Source organism: Taudactylus pleione, unplaced genomic scaffold (assembly GCF_031769625.1).
Source record: "Taudactylus pleione unplaced genomic scaffold, aTauple2 ptg000434l, whole genome shotgun sequence".
NCBI classification, from domain to species: Eukaryota; Metazoa; Chordata; class Amphibia; order Anura; family Myobatrachidae; genus Taudactylus; species Taudactylus pleione.
The window spans coordinates 4,619,125-4,642,071 of record NW_028284836.1 but is presented as its reverse complement, the minus strand read 5'-3'; the positions used below and the strand labels follow the sequence as shown (position 1 = coordinate 4,642,071).

At 44.9% G+C, this 22,947-nt stretch overlaps 1 protein-coding gene across 1 annotated transcript in view; it reads left to right on the top strand.

The window, feature by feature from the left end:
• Positions 1–22,947, top strand: part of LOC148505932 (uncharacterized) — a 238,640-nt gene that overhangs the window by 177,986 nt on the left and 37,707 nt on the right. Inside the window, exon 4 of the mRNA XM_088447532.1 lies at positions 15,442–15,499. Within this exon, the coding sequence (XP_088303658.1) occupies positions 15,442–15,499 (58 nt within the window). The remainder of the gene's footprint in view (positions 1–15,441; positions 15,500–22,947) is intronic.

The following is a 22,947-nucleotide window of genomic DNA, read 5'->3' as shown; positions in this document are numbered from 1 at the left end:
CTAACCCAGTGCACAATGCATCTGACCCATACTCACTCTCTAACAGAGTGCACAAGACATCTAACCCATACTCACTACCTAACCCAGTGCACAAGACATCTAACCCATACTCACTACCTAACCCAGTGCACAAGATATCTAACCCATACTCACTCTCTAACCAAGTGCACAAGACATCTAACCCATACTCACTCTCTCACCCAGTGCACAAGACATCTAACCCATACTCACTCTCTAACCTAGTGCACAATGCATCTGACCCATACTCACTCTCTAACCTAGTGCACAATACATCTAACCCATACTCACTCCCTCACCCAGTGCACAATGCATCTGACCCATACTCTATAACCCAGTGCACAATACATCTAACCCATACTCACTCCCTAACCCAGTGCACAAGACATCTAACCCATACTCACTCTCTAACCCAGTGCACAATACATCTAACCCATACTCACTCTCTAACCCAGTGCACAAGACATCTAACCTATACTCACTCCCTAACCCAGTGCACAAGACATCTAACCCATACTCACTACCTAACCCAGTGCACAATGCATCTAACCCATACTCACTCCCTAACCCAGTGCACAATACATCTAACCCATACTCACTCTCTAACCCAGTGCACAAGACATCTATCCTACACTCACTCCCTAACCCTAATGCAAAAGACATCTAACCCATACTCACTCTCTAACCCAGTGCACAAGACATCTAACCCATACTCACTCTCTAACCCAGTGCACAATACATCTAACCCATACTCACTCTCTAACCCAGTGCACAAGACATCTAACCCATACTCACTCCCTAACCCAGTGCACAGGACATCTAACCCATACTCACTCTCTAACCCAGTGCACAAGACATCTAACCTATACTCACTCCCTAACCCAGTGCACAAAACATCTAACCCATACTCACTCCCTAACCCAGTGCACAAGACATCTAACCCATACTCACTCTCTAACCCAGTGCACAATACATCTAACCCATACTCACTCTCTAACCCAGTGCACAAGACATCTAACCTACCCTCAGTCCCTAACCCTAATGCAAAAGACATCTAACCCATACTCGCTCTATAACCGAGTGCACAAGACATCTAACCCATACTCACTACCCAACCCAATGCACAATGCATCTAACCCGTACTCACTCTCTAACCTAATGCACAAGACATCTAACCCACACTCACTCTCTAACCCAGTGCACAAGACATCTAACCTACACTCAGTCCCTAACCCTAATGCAAAAGACATCTAACCCATACTCACTCTCTAACCCAGTGCACAATACATCTAACCCATACTCACTCTCTAACCCAGTGCACAAGACATCTAACCCATACTCACTCCCTAACCCAGTGCACAGGACATCTAACCCATACTCACTCTCTAACCCAGTGCACAAGACATCTAACCTATACTCACTCTCTAACCTAGTGCACAATACATCTAACCCATACTCACTCCCTCACCCAGTGCACAATGCATCTGACCCATACTCTATAACCCAGTGCACAATACATCTAACCCATACTCACTCCCTAACCCAGTGCACAAGACATCTAACCCATACTCACTCTCTAACCCAGTGCACAATACATCTAACCCATACTCACTCTCTAACCCAGTGCACAAGACATCTAACCTATACTCACTCCCTAACCCAGTGCACAAGACATCTAACCCATACTCACTACCTAACCCAGTGCACAATGCATCTAACCCATACTCACTCCCTAACCCAGTGCACAATACATCTAACCCATACTCACTCTCTAACCCAGTGCACAAGACATCTATCCTACACTCACTCCCTAACCCTAATGCAAAAGACATCTAACCCATACTCACTCTCTAATCGAGTGCACAAGACATCTAACCCATACTAACTCCCTAACCCTGTGCACAAAACATCTAACCCATACTCACTCCCTAACCTAGTGAACAAGACATCTAACCCATACTCACTCCCTAACCTAATGCACAAGATATCTAACCCATACTCACTCCGTAACCTAATGCACAAGACATCTAACCCATACTCACTCCCTAACCCAGTGCACAATACATCTAACCCATACTCACTCTCTTACCCTGTGCACAAGACATATAACCCATACTCACTCCCTAACCTAGTGCACAAGACATCTAACCCATACTCACTCCCTAACCTAATGCACACGACATCTAATCCATACTCACTCCCTAACCCTAATGCACAAGACATCTAACCCATACTCACTCCGTAACCTAATGCACAAGACTTCTTACCCATACTCACTCCCTAACCTAGTGCACAAGACATCTAACCCATACTCACTCCCTAACCCAGTGCACAAGACATATAACTCATACTCACTCCCTAACCCAGTGCACAAGACATCTAACCCATACTCACTCCCTAACCCAGTGCACAAAACATCTAACCCGTACTCACTCCCTAACCTAATGCACAAGACTTCTAACCCATACTCACTCCCTAACCTAGTGCACAAGACATCTAACCCATACTCACTCTCTAACCCAGTGCACAATGCATCTAACCCATACTCACTCCCTAACCCAGTGCATAATGCATCTAACCCATACTCACTCCCTAACCCTAATGCACAAGACATCTAACCCATACTCACTCCCTTACCCAGTACACAAGACATCTAACCCATACTCACTTCCTAACCTAACGCACAAGACATCTAATCCATACTCACTCTCTAATCGAGTGCACAAGACATCTAACCCATACTCACTCCCTAACTAATGCACAAGACATATAACCCATACTCACTCCCTAACCCAGTGCACAAGACATCTAACCCATACTCACTCCCTAACCTAATGCACACGACATCTAACCCATACTCACTCCCTAACCCTAATGCACAAGTCCTCTAACCAATACTCTCTCCCTAACCCAGTGCACAAGACATATAACCCATACTCACTCCCTAACCCAGTGCACAAGACATCTAACCCATACTCACTCCCTAACCCAGTGCACAAAACATCTAACCCGTACTCACTCCCTAACCTAATGCACAAGACTTCTAACCCATACTCACTCCCTAACCTAGTGCACAAGACATCTAACCCATACTCACTCCCTAACCTAATGCACAAGACATCGAACCCATACTCACTCCGTAACCTAATGCACAAGACATCTAACCCATACTCACTCCCTAACCTAATGCACAATACATCTAACCCATACTCACTCTCTAACCCTGTGCACAAGACATATAACCCATACTCACTCCCTAACCCAGTGCACAAGACATCTAACCCATACTCACTCCCTAACCTAATGCACACGACATCTAACCCATACTCACTCTGTAACCCTAATACACAAGACTTCTAACCCATACTCACTCCCTGACCCTAATGCACAAGACATCTAACCCATACTCTCTCCCTAACCCAGTGCACAAGACTTCTAACCCATACTCACTCCCTTACCCTAATGCAGAAGACTTCTAACCCATACTCACTTCCTGACCCTAATGCACAAGACATCTAACCCATACTCACTCCCTAACCCAGTGCACAAGACATCTAACCATACTCACTCTCTAACCCTGTGCACAAGACATCTAACCCATACTCACTCCCTAACCTAACGCACAAGACATCTAATCCATACTCACTCTCTAAGCGAGTGCACAAGACATCTAACCCATACTCACTCCCTAACCTAACGCACAAGACATCTAACCCATACTCGCTCTATAACCGAGTGCACAAGACATCTAACCCATACTCACTACCCAACCCTAATGCACAAGACATCTAACCCATACTCATTCTCTAACCTAATGCACAAGACATCTAATCCATACTCACTCCCTAACCCTAATGCACAGGACATCTAACCCATACTCACTCCGTAACCTAAAGCACAAGACTTCTAACCCATTCTCACTCCCCAACCCTAATGCACAAGACATCTAACCCACACTCCCTCTCTAACCCAGTGCACAATGCATCTAACCCCTACTCACTCCCTAACCCAGTGCATAATGCATCTAACCCATACTCACTCCCTAACCCTAATGCACAAGACATCTAACCCATACTCACTCCCTAACCCAGTACACAAGACATCTAACCCATACTCACTTCCTAACCTAACGCACAAGACATCTAATCCATACTCACTCTCTAATCGAGTGCATAAGACATCTAACCCATACTCACTCTCCCTAATGCACAAGACTTCTAACCCATACTCACTCCCTGACCCGAATGCACAAGACATCTAACCCATACTCACTCCCTAACCCAGTGCACAAGACATCTAACCCATACTCACTCCCTAACCCTAATGCACAAGACTTCTAACCCATACTCACTCCCTGACCCTAATGCACAAGACATCTAACCCATACTCACTTCCTAACCCAGTGCACAAGACATCTAACCATACTCACTCTCTAACCCTGTGCACAAGACATCTAACCCATACTCACTCCCTAACCTAACGCACAAGACATCTAATCCATACTCACTCTCTAAGCGAGTGCACAAGACATCTAACCCATACTCACTCCCTAACCTAACGCACAAGACATCTAACCCATACTCGCTCTATAACCGAGTGCACAAGACATCTAACCCATAGTCACTACCCAACCCTAATGCACAAGACATCTAACCCACACTCCCTCTCTAACCCAGTGCACAATGCATCTAACCCATACTCACTCCCTAACCCAGTGCATAATGCATCTAACCCATACTCACTCCCTAACCCTAATGCACAAGACATCTAACCCATACTCACTCCCTTACCCAGTACACAAGACATCTAACCCATACTCACTTCCTAACCTAACGCACAAGACATCTAATCCATACTCACTCTCTAATCGAGTGCACAAGACATCTAACCCATACTCACTCCCTAACTAATGCACAAGACATATAACCCATACTCACTCCCTAACCCAGTGCACAAGACATCTAACCCATACTCACTCCCTAACCTAATGCACACGACATCTAACCCATACTCACTCCCTAACCCTAATGCACAAGTCCTCTAACCAATACTCTCTCCCTAACCCAGTGCACAAGACATATAACCCATACTCACTCCCTAACCCAGTGCACAAGACATCTAACCCATACTCACTCCCTAACCCAGTGCACAAAACATCTAACCCGTACTCACTCCCTAACCTAATGCACAAGACTTCTAACCCATACTCACTCCCTAACCTAGTGCACAAGACATCTAACCCATACTCACTCCCTAACCTAATGCACAAGACATCGAACCCATACTCACTCCGTAACCTAATGCACAAGACATCTAACCCATACTCACTCCCTAACCTAATGCACAATACATCTAACCCATACTCACTCTCTAACCCTGTGCACAAGACATATAACCCATACTCACTCCCTAACCCAGTGCACAAGACATCTAACCCATACTCACTCCCTAACCTAATGCACACGACATCTAACCCATACTCACTCTGTAACCCTAATACACAAGACTTCTAACCCATACTCACTCCCTGACCCTAATGCACAAGACATCTAACCCATACTCTCTCCCTAACCCAGTGCACAAGACTTCTAACCCATACTCACTCCCTTACCCTAATGCAGAAGACTTCTAACCCATACTCACTTCCTGACCCTAATGCACAAGACATCTAACCCATACTCACTCCCTAACCCAGTGCACAAGACATCTAACCATACTCACTCTCTAACCCTGTGCACAAGACATCTAACCCATACTCACTCCCTAACCTAACGCACAAGACATCTAATCCATACTCACTCTCTAAGCGAGTGCACAAGACATCTAACCCATACTCACTCCCTAACCTAACGCACAAGACATCTAACCCATACTCGCTCTATAACCGAGTGCACAAGACATCTAACCCATACTCACTACCCAACCCTAATGCACAAGACATCTAACCCATACTCATTCTCTAACCTAATGCACAAGACATCTAATCCATACTCACTCCCTAACCCTAATGCACAGGACATCTAACCCATACTCACTCCGTAACCTAAAGCACAAGACTTCTAACCCATTCTCACTCCCCAACCCTAATGCACAAGACATCTAACCCACACTCCCTCTCTAACCCAGTGCACAATGCATCTAACCCCTACTCACTCCCTAACCCAGTGCATAATGCATCTAACCCATACTCACTCCCTAACCCTAATGCACAAGACATCTAACCCAAACTCACTCCCTAACCCAGTACACAAGACATCTAACCCATACTCACTTCCTAACCTAACGCACAAGACATCTAATCCATACTCACTCTCTAATCGAGTGCATAAGACATCTAACCCATACTCACTCTCCCTAATGCACAAGACTTCTAACCCATACTCACTCCCTGACCCGAATGCACAAGACATCTAACCCATACTCACTCCCTAACCCAGTGCACAAGACATCTAACCCATACTCACTCCCTAACCCTAATGCACAAGACTTCTAACCCATACTCACTCCCTGACCCTAATGTACAAGACATCTAACCCATACTCACTTCCTAACCCAGTGCACAAGACATCTAACCATACTCACTCTCTAACCCTGTGCACAAGACATCTAACCCATACTCACTCCCTAACCTAACGCACAAGACATCTAATCCATACTCACTCTCTAAGCGAGTGCACAAGACATCTAACCCATACTCACTCCCTAACCTAACGCACAAGACATCTAACCCATACTCGCTCTATAACCGAGTGCACAAGACATCTAACCCATACTCACTACCCAACCCTAATGCACAAGACATCTAACCCACACTCCCTCTCTAACCCAGTGCACAATGCATCTAACCCATACTCACTCCCTAACCCAGTGCATAATGCATCTAACCCATACTCACTCCCTAACCCTAATGCACAAGACATCTAACCCATACTCACTCCCTTACCCAGTACACAAGACATCTAACCCATACTCACTTCCTAACCTAACGCACAAGACATCTAATCCATACTCACTCTCTAATCGAGTGCACAAGACATCTAACCCATACTCACTCCCTAACTAATGCACAAGACATATAACCCATACTCACTCCCTAACCCAGTGCACAAGACATCTAACCCATACTCACTCCCTAACCTAATGCACACGACATCTAACCCATACTCACTCCCTAACCCTAATGCACAAGTCCTCTAACCAATACTCTCTCCCTAACCCAGTGCACAAGACATATAACCCATACTCACTCCCTAACCCAGTGCACAAGACATCTAACCCATACTCACTCCCTAACCCAGTGCACAAAACATCTAACCCGTACTCACTCCCTAACCTAATGCACAAGACTTCTAACCCATACTCACTCCCTAACCTAGTGCACAAGACATCTAACCCATACTCACTCCCTAACCTAATGCACAAGACATCGAACCCATACTCACTCCGTAACCTAATGCACAAGACATCTAACCCATACTCACTCCCTAACCTAATGCACAATACATCTAACCCATACTCACTCTCTAACCCTGTGCACAAGACATATAACCCATACTCACTCCCTAACCCAGTGCACAAGACATCTAACCCATACTCACTCCCTAACCTAATGCACACGACATCTAACCCATACTCACTCTCTAACCCTAATACACAAGACTTCTAACCCATACTCACTCCCTGACCCTAATGCACAAGACATCTAACCCATACTCTCTCCCTAACCCAGTGCACAAGACTTCTAACCCATACTCACTCCCTTACCCTAATGCAGAAGACTTCTAACCCATACTCACTCCCTGACCCTAATGCACAAGACATCTAACCCATACTCACTCCCTAACCCAGTGCACAAGACATCTAACCATACTCACTCTCTAACCCTGTGCACAAGACATCTAACCCATACTCACTCCCTAACCTAACGCACAAGACATCTAATCCATACTCACTCTCTAAGCGAGTGCACAAGACATCTAACCCATACTCACTCCCTAACCTAACGCACAAGACATCTAACCCATACTCGCTCTATAACCGAGTGCACAAGACATCTAACCCATACTCACTACCCAACCCTAATGCACAAGACATCTAACCCACACTCCCTCTCTAACCCAGTGCACAATGCATCTAACCCATACTCACTCCCTAACCCAGTGCATAATGCATCTAACCCATACTAACTCCCTAACCCTAATGCACAAGACATCTAACCCATACTCACTCCCTAACCCAGTACACAAGACATCTAACCCATACTCACTTCCTAACCTAACGCACAAGACATCTAATCCATACTCACTCTCTAATCGAGTGCACAAGACATCTAACCCATACTCACTCCCTAACTAATGCACAAGACATATAACCCATACTCACTCCCTAACCCAATGCACAAGACATCTAACCCATACTCACTCCCTAACCTAATGCACACGACATCTAACCCATACTCACTCCCTAACCCTAATGCACAAGTCCTCTAACCAATACTCACTCCCTAACCCAGTGCACAATGCATCTAACCCATACTCCCTAACCCAGTGCACAATGCATCTAACCCATACTCACTCACTAACCCAGTGCACAAGACATCTAACCCATACTCACTACCTCACCCTAATGCACAAGACAATTAACCCATACTCACTCCCTAACCTAATACACAAGACATCTAACCCATACTCACTCCCTAACCTAATGCACAAGACATCTAATCCATACTCACTCTCTAATCGAGTGCACAAGACAATTAACCCATACTCACTCCCTAACTAATGCACAAGATATCTAACCCATACTCACTCCGTAACCTAATGCACAAGATATCGAACCCATACTCACTCCGTAACCTAATGCACACAACATCTAACCCATACTCACTCCCTAACCTAATGCACAATACATCTAACCCATACTCACTCTCTAACCCTGTGCACAAGACATATAACCCATACTCACTCCCTAACCCAGTGCACAAGACATCTAACCCATACTCACTCCCTAACCTAATGCACACGACATCTAACCCATACTCACTCTCCCTAATGCGCAAGACTTCTAACCCATACTCAATCCCTGACCCTAATGCACAAGACATCTAACCCATACTCACTCCCTAACCCAGTGCACAAGACATCTAACCCATACTCACTCCCTAACCCTAATGCACAAGACTTCTAACCCATACTCACTCCCTGACCCTAATGCACAAGACATCTAACCCATACTCACTCCCTAACCCAGTGCACAAGACATCTAACCATACTCACTCTCTAACCCTGTGCTCAAGACATCTAACCCATACTCACTCCCTAACCTAACGCACAAGACATCTAATCCATACTCACTCTCTAAGCGAGTGCGCAAGACATCTAACCCATACTCACTCCCTAACCTAACGCACAAGACATCTAACCCATACTCGCTCTATAACCGAGTGCACAAGACATCTAACCCATACTCACTACCCAACCCTAATGCACAAGACATCTAACCCACACTCCCTCTCTAACCCAGTGCACAATGCATCTAACCCATACTCACTCCCTAACCCAGTGCATAATGCATCTAACCCATACTCACTCCCTAACCCTAATGCACAAGACATCTAACCCATACTCACTCCCTAACCCAGTGCACAAGACATCTAACCATACTCACTCTCTAACCCTGTGCACAAGACATCTAACCCATACTCACTCCCTAACCTAACGCACAAGACATCTAATCCATACTCACTCTCTAAGCGAGTGCACAAGACATCTAACCCATACTCACTCCCTAACCTAACGCACAAGACATCTAACCCATACTCGCTCTATAACCGAGTGCACAAGACATCTAACCCATACTCACTACCCAACCCTAATGCACAAGACATCTAACCCACACTCCCTCTCTAACCCAGTGCACAATGCATCTAACCCATACTCACTCCCTAACCCAGTGCATAATGCATCTAACCCATACTCACTCCCTAACCCTAATGCACAAGACATCTAACCCATACTCACTCCCTAACCAAGTACACAAGACATCTAACCCATACTCACTTCCTAACCTAACGCACAAGACATCTAATCCATACTCACTCTCTAATCGAGTGCACAAGACATCTAACCCATACTCACTCCCTAACTAATGCACAAGACATATAACCCATACTCACTCCCTAACCCAATGCACAAGACATCTAACCCATACTCACTCCGTAACCTAATGCACACGACATCTAACCCATACTCACTCCCTAACCCTAATGCACAAGTCCTCTAACCAATACTCACTCCCTAACCCAGTGCACAATGCATCTAACCCATACTCACTCCCTAACCCAGTGCACAATGCATCTAACCCATACTCACTCACTAACCCAGTACACAAGACATCTAACCCATACTCACTACCTCACCCTAATGCACAAGACAATTAACCCATACTCACTCCCTAACCTAATACACAAGACATCTAACCCATACTCACTCCCTAACCTAATGCACAAGACATCTAACCCATACTCACTCTCTAACCCAGTGCACAAGACATATAACCCATACTGACTCCCTAACCCAGTGCACAAGACATATAACCCATACTGACTCCCTAACCCAGTGCACAATGCATCTAACCCATACTCACTCCCTAACCTAATGCACAAGACATATAACCCATACTCACTCCCTAACCCAGTGCACAATGCATCTAACCCATACTTACTCTCTAACCCAGTGCACAAGACATCTAACCCATACTCACTCTCTAACCCAGTGCACAAGACATCTAACCCATACTCACTCTCTAACCCAGTGCACAAGACATCTAACCCATACTCACTCTCTAACCCAGTGCACAATACATCTAACCCATACTCACTCCCTAACCCAGTGCACAATACATCTAACCCATACTCACTCTCTAACCCAGTGCACAAGACATCTAACCTATACTCACTACCTAACCCAGTGCACAAGACATCTAACCCATACTCACTCTCTAACCCAGTGCACAATACATTTAACCCATACTCACTCCCTAACCCAGTGCACAAGACCTCTAACCCATACTCACTCTCTAACCCAGTGCACAATACATCTAACCCATACTAACTCCCTAACCCAGTGCACAAGACATCTAACCCATACTCACTCTCTAACCCAGTGCACAATACATCTAACCCATACTCACTCTCTAACCCAGTGCACAAGACATCTAACCTATACTCACTCCCTAACCCAGTGCACAAGACATCTAAACCATACTCACTACCTAACCCAGTGCACAAGACATCTAACACCTACTCACTCTCTAACCCAGTGCACAATACATCTAACCCATACTCACTCTCTAACCCAGTGCACAATACATCTAACCCATACTCACTCTCTAACCCAGTGCACAAGACATCTAACCTACACTCAGTCCCTAACCCTAATGCAAAAGACATCTAACCCATACTCGCTCTATAACCCAGTGCACAAGACATCTAACCCATACTCACTACCCAACCCTAATGCACAAGACATCTAATCCATACTCACTCTCTAATCGAGTGCACAAGACATCTAACCCATACTCACTCCCTAACCTAATGCACAAGATATCTAACCCATACTCACTCCGTAACCTAATGCACAAGATATCTAACCCATACTCACTCCGTAACCTAATGCACACGACATCTAACCCATACTCACTCCCTAACCTAATGCACAATACATCTAACCCATACTCACTCTCTAACCCTGTGCACAAGACATATAACCCATACTCACTCCCTAACCCAGTGCACAAGACATCTAACCCATACTCACTCCCTAACCTAATGCACACGACATCTAACCCATACTGACTCCCTAACCCTAATGCACAAGACTTCTAACCCATACTCACTCCCTGACCCTAATACACAAGACATCTAACCCATACTCACTCTCTAACCCTGTGCACAAGACATTTAACCCATACTCACTCCCTAACCTAACGCACAAGACATCTAATCCATACTCACTCTCTAATCGAGTGCACAAGACATCTAACCCATACTCACTCCCTAACCTAACGCTCAAGACATCTAACCCATACTCGCTCTATAACCGAGTGCACAAGACATATAACCCATACTCACTACCCAACCCTAATGCACAAGACATCTAACCCACACTCCCTCTCTAACCCAGTGCACAATGCATCTAACCCATACTCACTCCCTAACCCAGTGCATAATGCATCTAACCCATACTCACTCCCTAACCATAATGCACAAGACATCTAACCCATACTCACTCCCTAACCTAGTGCACAAGACATCTAACCCATACTCACTTCCTAACCTAACGCACAAGACATCTAATCCATGCTCACTCCCTAACTAATGCACAAGACCTCTAACCAATACTCACTCCCTAACCCAGTGCACAATGCATCTAACCCATACTCACTCCCTAACCCAGTGCACAATGCATCTAACCCATACTCACTCTCTAACCCAGTGCACAAGACATCTAACCCATACTCACTACCTCACCCTAATGCACAAGACAATTAACCCATACTCACTCCCTAACCTAATACACAAGACATCTAACCCATACTCACTCCCTAACCTAATGCACAAGACATCTAACCCATACTCACTCTCTAACCCAGTGCACAAGACATATAACCCATACTGACTCCCTAACCCAGTGCACAATGCATCTAACCCATACTCACTCCCTAACCCAGTGCACAATGCATCTAACCCATAATCACTCCCTAACCCAGTGCACAATGCATCTAACCCATACTCACTCCCTAACCCAGTGCACAATGCATCTAACCCATACTCACTCCCTAACCTAGTGCACAATGCATCCAACCCATACTCACTCCCTAACCCAGTGCACAAGACATCTAACTCATACTCACTACCTCACCCTAATGCACAAGACAATTAACCCATACTCACTCCCTAACCTAATGCACAAGACATATAACCCATACTCACTCCCTAACCCAGTGCACAAGACATCTAACCCATACTCACTCTAACCTTATATATAGTACATCTAATCCATACTCACTCCCTAACCTAGTGCACAATGCATCTAACCCATACTCACTACCTAACCTAATGCACAAAACATATAACCCATACTCACTCCCTCACCCTAATGCACAAAACATCTAACCTATACTCACTCCCTAACCCAATGCACAAGACATATAACCCATACTCGCTCCCTCACTCTAATGCACAAGACATCTAATCCATACTCACTCCCTAACCTAATTCACAAGACATCTAACCCATACTCACTCTCTAACCCAGTGCACAATGCATCTAACCCGTACTCACTCCCTCACCCAGTGCACAAGACATCTAACCCATACTCACTCTCTAACCTTATATATAGGACATCTAATCCATACTCACTCCAAAACCTAATGGAGAAGACATATAACCCATACTCACTCCCTAACCCAGTGCACAATGCATCTAACCCATACTCACTACCTAACCTAATGCACGAAACATCTAACCCATACTCACTCCCTAACCTAATGCACAAGACATATAACCCATACTCACTCCCTAACCCAGTGCACAGGACATCTAATCCATACTCACTCCCTAACCTAATGAAGTAGACATTGCATCTTTTGGATATATCTTGCTTTCTGACCAGCACATTGCTGTCGGCACCTACAATACACAGTTCCTCCTGGGAATAACATACTTATATTCACAGGCTATCCTGGTATTTCCGAGGACCATTGAATTAATCATTAGAAGTGCATTAATTTAATTAGGACCGCACTGTTATACAAAAATACACATAAAAATAAAGCACTGGAGGAGGATACTGTATAGCAGTAAAAGAGCCCTAGAAAAAAGAGTAAAGACTAGAAACGTAAAGAAAGGCGAGACAGAGGTGCAAACGCAAAATTCGAGTGGTCCTCTCTACTGCCACATATAATAGTACATGCCCGTAGGTGTATCTCCGGTTAATGCAGTCTGTAACCACCAGTGGATTATGTCGCCCCAATAGTAGAGCTACACCTTCTGAAGAAACCGAGACTCCAATACCCAGAGAAATGCGTCAAGAACGAAGAGATTGCTCTGATCAGCTCCTATTACCATCCTACTCACCCTGACTCACTGCCAACTATGCTGCTGAGCCGAGCCGGGAAGTAACGTCGAGGGGCCGGCTCACCGCTAACACACAGACAGACACGTTGATGGGTTCACCTAGACCAGTGGTAGCCAACCCTGGTCCTCAAGAGCTACCAACGGTGCATGTTTTGCAGGTCTCCTCACAGAATCACAAGTGATATAATTAGCTCCACCTGTGGATCTTTTCAAATGTGTTAGTAATAATTAATACACCTGTGCACCTGCTCGGTGGTCTGAAAAATGTGAACTGTTGGTAGCTCACGAGGACCTAGGTTGGCTACCCCTGACCTAGACTTTACTGCCTTACTGCAAAGCCCGGCTGTTACATCTCATCGAGCGACTGGTCCGCGAAAAGCCCGTGCTCCCACCGATAGGTGGTTGAGCGCTACCCCGTGTGTAGTGAGCATCTGTGCACCTTGCAACTTTAGCATTACCCGTGCATGCATGATCACACGGCACCTGGTCGGTGGATATATTGCAATATTGGGGCGACATAAGACGACGGTGGTTACAGACTGCATTAACCGGAGATACACCTATTGGTGTGCTATGTCTATATAGGAACTGGCATCAGGAAAGTGGGTAACTATTTTATTGCGTGAACCAAAATAATCTTTTGGCAGATGCCTATATAGGATCAATATTTCTCAAAGGTCCTGGACTAAACAATATTGATCTAATTATATGAGGAGGACTGGTGTTAAATTTTGATTGATTTACAGATCTAGGAGTAAATCACAAGTTCTCAAACTGGGTCCTCAGGACCCCAAACAGTGCATGTTTTCCAATTCTCCTCTCAGAATCGCAAGTGAAATAATTAGCTTCACCTGTGGATCTTTTAAAATGTGTCAGTGAGTAATGACTACACCTGTGCACCGGCTGGGTGACCTGCAAAACATGAACTAGCCAGCATCGGTCCTTGAGAGTTACTAAAGGCCCCCATACATCAGAGATTGATTGCAGCAATCGTGCAATTTGCAGTCAAATGTGTATAAAAGTCTTTCCCTTTTTCAATCGATTGTGGCAATCAATCTCTGATGTATGGGGGACTTAACAGTTCACGTTTTCCAGACCACCTACCTGGTGCACAGGTGTGTTCATTACTCACTAACACATTTGAAAAGATCCACAGGTGGAGCTAACAAGATCGACTCTATAACTTATGTGTTTTCCAATGAAGTAACTCTCTTTACTTTTTTTTTCTGTAAAATGTTGTCTACAAACTGAATACTTGACTGAATGTGTCTTTTATTTTCCACCAGACAACACAAAAGGACAACGGCACAAGTAACGGAACAAAGCATGACGTCATTCCTACAGGTGCGGAAAAGTCACAGGGAAGACTATAATAGCGATATAAGGGCCTGAATCACAGATGGATGGAATTGTAGAGCCGCACACCAGCAGCTACACAAATCCGTCCCTATAAAATGCAGAGGTGAGAGGTGTCAGACGCCTCCTTGCTGCATTTGCGATCCCAGCGCTGTGACCGAGATCGCAGCCTGGGATCACTATCGCGACCGGAAAAAAAAAAAGTTTAAAAATTTAATATTTATATTTAAAAATGATTATTTTTAAAGGAAAAAAAAAATAAACATTAAAAAATGTTTTAATCAAGGAATAGATCGTTTACTGAATGATTTAAATCTGTTATCACCATCCCACGATGTAAAGGCACAGGGGTTTTGCCGGCAGTGGTACCGTTATTACAGGCAGTGATGCACGTTTTCGCCAGCAATAAGGCTATTATCCCTTTGATAAATCAGCCCCTAAAGTGTCACTGCAAAATGTTCATATAGATGTAAAAAAAAAAAAAAAGGCACCATGGGACCACATACAGAACGCATTATTCCACAGCATAAAACCGGCATGGCTCCTCCACATTTTAGGAGTGCCGTATTATAACCTCATTTGGAAGTAATGTGGAAAAGTGAAGCAGTTACTGGTTACTTGTGCCTCAGGGCCTGATTCAGAGCCGCTCGTAAGCGGCCGCTCGTTCGCTCCGAGCGATGTTTGCCCAACTGCGCATGCGTACGGATCGTAATACGAATGCGCGAACCAGTCAGTGCGGCCGAAAATCGTTTGTTCGCTAAATAGCGAATGCCTGCTATTTTGAGTGACAGGAGGAGGCGTATGTGGGTGGTAACAGGGGAAGGTGCTTGAAAACAGGGAGTGGAGATCCGAACGCAGGGGTGCTTAAAGGTCAAAACGGGCGTTTTAAGGGTGTGCATAATTAATACAGCAGCGTCACTGACCACGTCACTGGGTTATTTTATAGCCAGAACTGCTCGCAAGATTGTGGTAGCAAAAACCAACCACAAGAATAGCGAGCAGTTCATAAGCTGGTCGATGTACTCGATTAATCTAATAAATAGCGGACATGAGGTAGGATGCGAACGGCCAGGGGGCGTATTTTTTCAAAAAACAACCGCAAGTTTTGTTAGCTCGTTCAGACATAGAGGCGTGAACAGACCGCAAAGAGCGAACGGTTCATTTGAATAGCCACCCCTATTTTCTGGACGAACGACTGCAAATAGCGTCCGGCTCTGAATCAGGCCCTCAGTCTTCCCAGTAGGCAGGTGAATGGAAGCTGGATCCATTAAGTAAAGGGGGAAGTATCAGGGACTTTGTTTGTGATTCAACGTGAAATATTATACATGTAGGAGACCTCCCCCTGTCTGGAGAAAGCCGTCTGTGTAATGACATATGGTGACCCCTGCGTGGGATTCCTAGAGGGACACAGATGGCGGAACAGCTTCCCGTAAACATACCACTAAGAATGCAGTTTAAAACTAAAGCCTGAATTTACTGTAAACAGTGTATGTATTAAGGCAGCATGTGCTTCATTAGGTTCTACAGATCTCACACCATGTTACAGGGGATAGTAATCTCTATGGCTGCAAAGATTGTAATGTTTAAAGTTTAAACCTCTGGGCCTGATTCAGAGCCTCTCGTAAGCGGCCGCTCGTTCACTCCGAGCAATGTTCGCACATCTGCGCATGCGTATGGGTCGTAATGCGCATGCGCCAACCAGTCAGTGCGGTCGGAAAACGTGTGTTCGCAAAATTGCGAGAGCCTGCTAATTTGAGTGACAGGATGAGGCGTTTGTGGGTGGTAACAGGGGAAGGCGCTTGAAAACGGGGAGTGGAGATCCGAACGCAGGCGTGCCAAACGGTCAAAACGGGCGTTTTAAGGGTGTGCATAATTAACAAAGCAGCGTCATCGACCACGTCACTTGGTTGTTTCTTAGCCTGAAGTGTTCGCATGATTGCGGTAGGAAAATCCAACCACAAGCACTGCGAGAAGTTCAGACACCTTTCGATGTACTCGATTAATCAAATAAATAGCTGAGATGACGTAGGATGCGAGCGGCCAGGGGGCGTCTTTACAAAATAGCGAGCGCATGTTTCCTTCGTTCGCTCAGACATAGAGGCGTCAACAGACCGCAAAGAGCGAGCGCTCAATTTAAATAGCCGGCCCCTTTTTCTGAACGAGCGAGCGCAAATAGTGTCCTGCTCTGAATCAGGACCTCTGTCTCATAAGAGATTGTGAGAGGACATCACAGTGGTTAGCATTGCTACCTCGCTGCACTGGGGTAAGAATGGCCAATCGGCGGTCCCGTATCGATATGTTGGATACGGAGTCGGGAATAATCGGGAAAATAAAATCACTCTTCTCTAGGATCAGTATTATTTCCACGCATTCACAGTTGGGAGCTACAGAAGGGTTGCACATTCAATAGTGCGACCACATTTACAACGCCCAGTTCACGTCGAGAAACACCCTACTACTGTATTATACGGAAAGACAGAGCTGGTCGAGTTGCATCTGACTCAGAATAGGTCAGACACGCAGAAATGCGCAGTCGCATCTGTGCATGTGCTATATGCAAAACTCGCCGATTGCGTCCGCGAAGAGCGATCCGTGCGACTCAGGATCGGCCTGTAGCCAATAACACATTACATATCTGACATCATTTTGCAACAATGGATATAACAGTATTTATGTGCATTATCTGGTTTATTTATGTATTTTGATGGTTCCCTTTATGCTTGCGAAATGGCTTTATAATGCAATATCTACAGATTCAGACGTTTATTTGCTTTTTATTACTGCTGGCATATTAGTTGTCTTTATTGGCATAAAACTTACTCTTAAATATTGCGGGAACGATTGTATTAGCCCTACTATAATAACCATTGCATAAAAGACAACCGAGGCCCAGACACTGTCATTTGTATCTGTCGCAGCTGTATAGGATACATAGATGAAAAATCAGATTGCGCTGAATTATTCCTCCCACATGTTGTACCATAATCTAATATTGCCATAGTGTCCATTGTCTGTGGCAAAGTGACATCACCCAGTTGGTTGTTAGTGCTCCCTCTAGGGTCGGGTTTATTTCATTACAGGCTAATCAGCCCGGGACAATGGGTCATGTGCCACAGTAAGAACTTAGGCTGCAATGTTTATGTTATCATGAAACACATTCTTTGCCGTGGGTGTGATGAGAACTAGAAAAGCTCTATAGAGAGAAAAGGTTCATGTTTGGCTTATGTCTCGGTAAGCAAGCAGGGACAGGCTGAGCTGGAGGGTAGGGGAACCGCCATTTACAGGTACTCAGTGCTAATGGCTCTGTGATAGGGATTTATATAGCTTGTAGTTACTCAGTCATTTGATAATGACAGAGATAGAACTTGGGGAGCTTAATGGGTTGCTGGCACTGAATTAGACTCATTGCTCACGGGCTGCTCCACAGGTTCTCCATGGAATAGATTCAGTATAGAGGGTGCAGTGCTCCTCAGTCTGTGCCAGGACGCGTCAGTTTGTGAAGCTAGGTGGCAACTGTGGGTGAGCAGTGGCATATCTATGATGGGTGCCGGGTATGCAGTCCACATGGGCCCATGGATCCAAAGGGCCCCCACACTGCACATCCTGCACCCAGGACTGACCACTGTGCCCCCCGTGAGGTGCGCCGTCACCCCATGCTCCTTGCACAATGCCATCTTCTTAGTCATGTGGGGGCTTGCTGGGATCTCTAGTTCTCCTGTAAAGGACAATATTATTTATTGTAGTTTTCACACAATCAACCCGACACCCACCGCCCAGGGTTGCTGGGATAGCCCTGGGTTATCAGTCCAGGCCTGGGGTGCTCTGGAGAGGGGGGGTCCCCTTTATTGGGGGGGTCCCCACCTCCCCAGGGTTCTCCAGCCTGGGCTGACTAGCGTGGGGTGCTAATGCAGTGGCCGGGAGACCCTGTGAAGCGAGTTCTAAAAATTTCCAAAACTCGGACCCTATTACATCCCACTCCTTATTCTGTTAGTTGCAAAGAGAACGGAAGCCATTTTGAAAGAAAGATTAATATAAGAGATGACTAAGGGCCTGATTCATTACAGATCGCAACTGCGATTAGGCACGCAGACGGCCAATTGTTGCGCACTGCACATGTGTATGTATCGCAGTGCGCATGCGCAAAGGCTCCACTGCGATCGCAATGACCACGCATGGCCCCTCACAGAGTGATTGGCAGAAAGTGACCGTTTGGGAGTGTTGATGGGCCGGTGGTCGGCGAAACAGACGTGTCAGTGCGTTTGAACGCCGTTACAGGGGAGTGCATAAATTAGCCACTGCGATGGCATATGCAGCTTGAGCTTTCACTGTGTGCAACGAGGTTAGCAAATTCTGAGTGAGGTCAGACATGTTGTAATTATGCATGAGGCTCGGATGGTACTTGATGTTACCGATGGTTTCACAGACTTGCAAAGTATTATGGATGTGAGTAAGGGGAAGTGGGTGTCCTTATGTTGGGCTGTGATGCCATTGCGATTGCATGCATTAGCATATTTTCGCAGTGGGCCTGCATCAGTAATACCAGCTGCGATCGCAGTAACGATCTGTAATGAATCAGTCCCTAAAAGTACACTTGGGACTGAGATACAAATATTATTGAGTGATGAAGATAACTGTGCTGTTAAAGTTGAATTGTATTCATTGTGCCTTATCATTGGGAATCTCAAGCTATTGTTCTCTGGAATCAAGAAAGATCTGTATTAGATGCTAAGTTTACTAACTTTATTGTGGATTACAAGTACATGCATATAATAGGTGTCACGGTTGGTGCTTGAGAGTTACCTGACTCAGGTGATGAACTGGATTCAGCGGAGACCGGCTTGACTGGAACCATGGATGTTGTAAATAGCTCTATTTGCATATGAATTGTATGGCAGTGAGAACTGCCTTTGATGATAAATGACAGGAACAGGAAACTTGTAACGTTGGAGTGGAACCAGTAGAAAACTTGGAGGAACTGGACTGGGACCTGTGAGCAATGAGTCTAATTAATTGTGCCTTATCATTGGGAAGCTCAAGCTATTGTTCTCTGGAATCAAGAAAGATCTGTATTAGATGCTAAGTTTACTAACTTTGCATATTGTGGATTACAAGTACATGCATATAATAGGTGTCACGGTTGGTGCTTGAGAGTTACCTGACTCAGGTGATGAACTGGATTCAGCGGAGACCGGCTTGACTGGAACCATGGATGTTGTAAATAGCTCTATTTGCATATGAATTGTATGGCAGTGAGAACTGCCTTTGATGATAAATGACAGGAACAGGAAACTTGTAACGTTGGAGTGGAACCAGTAGAAAACTTGGAGGAACTGGACTGGGACCGGCAGGAAGGCTGGCTGAGCTGGACAGGGTACCAGTAGGTAGTCTTGCAGAATTGGACTGAGAACTAGTAGGTAGACTTGCTGAATTGGTCTGTGAACCAGAAGGATTTCCAGATGCACCAGGTATAGCTATTAGCAGGATTGCTGATTGAACTGGTCTGGGAACCAGCAGGATTTCCGATGCGCCAGGTATAGCTATTATCAGGATTGCTGAATTAACTGGTCTGGGAACCAGCAGGATTTCTGGATATGCCAGGTATAGCAGTTAGCAGGATAACTAGATGAACTGGTCTGGGAACCAGCAGGATTTCTAGATATGCCAGGTATAGCAGTTAGCAGGATTACTAGATGAACTGGTCTGGGAACCAGCAGGAATTCTAGATATGCCAGGTATTGCTGCCAGCAGGATTACTGCATAAACTGGTCTGGGAACCAGCAGGATTTCCGGATGCACTAGGGGTTGCTGCCAGCAGGAGCCTGGAATACACTTGTACACAGAGAGACAGATATAGCACAATCTGTACACCACGGGAAGTAACGAGATACTCCGGCCCTAAATGCTATCAAAGGAGGATGTTTATACCCTGGGTCTCACAGGAATTGGTGATACAGTCAGGTGGTCTGGCAGTAGGACTCTGAGTGGTGGAGGGCACAACACGCAGAGGAAGCAAACATATCTGCAGCACTGACAGTCAGATCTATACCTGCGATTCCAATCAAGGCTAGCAGTGTTCACAGACAGGAAAGGACCCAGGTGAATAATCACTGTGGAAGGGAGTGCATAGTTCAAATGCATACAGAGAAGTACTGCAGCCAGCATGATCAGAGCAGATCTCCCAGGCAAATTACAAATACAGATTCATGGGACAGTTGGCAGGGGTAAGTCTCAAGGGAAAAAGGTGAAAAACTAGCCAGGGTCGTGACAATAGGACAGTGACCATCTAGCAAAATAGTACTCCACTGAAAGAAAAGAGAAAGAGTGTCTATTGCACTGGAAGATATCAATCAATTTGGGTTAAGTTAAGGCTATAAATTAAAACATTTTAAAACATATTCAATGTGTACTATGTAGGAATTCACTTGTGCAGCGATATAAATATTTAATTACCATACCTACCTGAGATATATATTAGAATATATCCTGGACTAATAAATGTTCATAAAGTATACTAGGAGAGGCTTCATGGAGATAATAACCTCCGATTATGGAGTTAATGGAGAATGGGGATGATATATGCTTCCCGTGGTAAACTGTGTATGCCCAGAATAAAAGTTACTCATGGATTTATGAATGGACTTACTATATGATGAGGTGGCACTTGCGGATTTGCCAGCAGTAAGTTCCGCCCCCATTTGATGTCACACTCTGGGATTGGTTGTGATGTCTTTTAAATACATACTCATTTCCACAGATCGGGTTGCCTAGTAAATGCTATGACAGCGAAACGCGCGTCGACGTGATCACTGTATGCTTGAATCTCCTACTTAAATTGTTGAAATTGTGTCTGTTTGATATATGTTTAATATTGGCCTTGAGAATTAACCTTGCTGTTCACTATACAGCAGGTAGGCGGCGGTGCGCTGATAATAATTATTTATCCAGTACATGAACTATGATTATTACAATACACTCAATAAGAACTCCTCGTGGTTAGAACGTTGATGTCTGTTAAACAACAGACATTCAGTAGCACTTAAACACGGCCTGAAGTCTGAACTGTCGGGTTTATCCTGAATAAAAGACACACTACAGTATGTGTTCATGTTCTGCCCCTGTAGTATAATATAAATACTGTATAGATTGTGACAGAATGATAAGGAAAGTGTCCTGAAAATAGGAGCATTACACCATTATGTGTCAACTTAGCATAAACAATGTGGGCCATATATTATTAATGATAGCTTTGTTTCTAAATCATCAAATATTGTTTCTATTGAAGTGCATTCTATCATAATTGAAATAAAGGGTGAGCTGGAACACCATGAATACAGCGTGTTGTGCAGAGTAATATTGTTACCAAGTTACAATAGAATCTATTAGATAAATATTCTTCTGACACACAATTACATTTTATTGTTAACTCGGGTCATAGT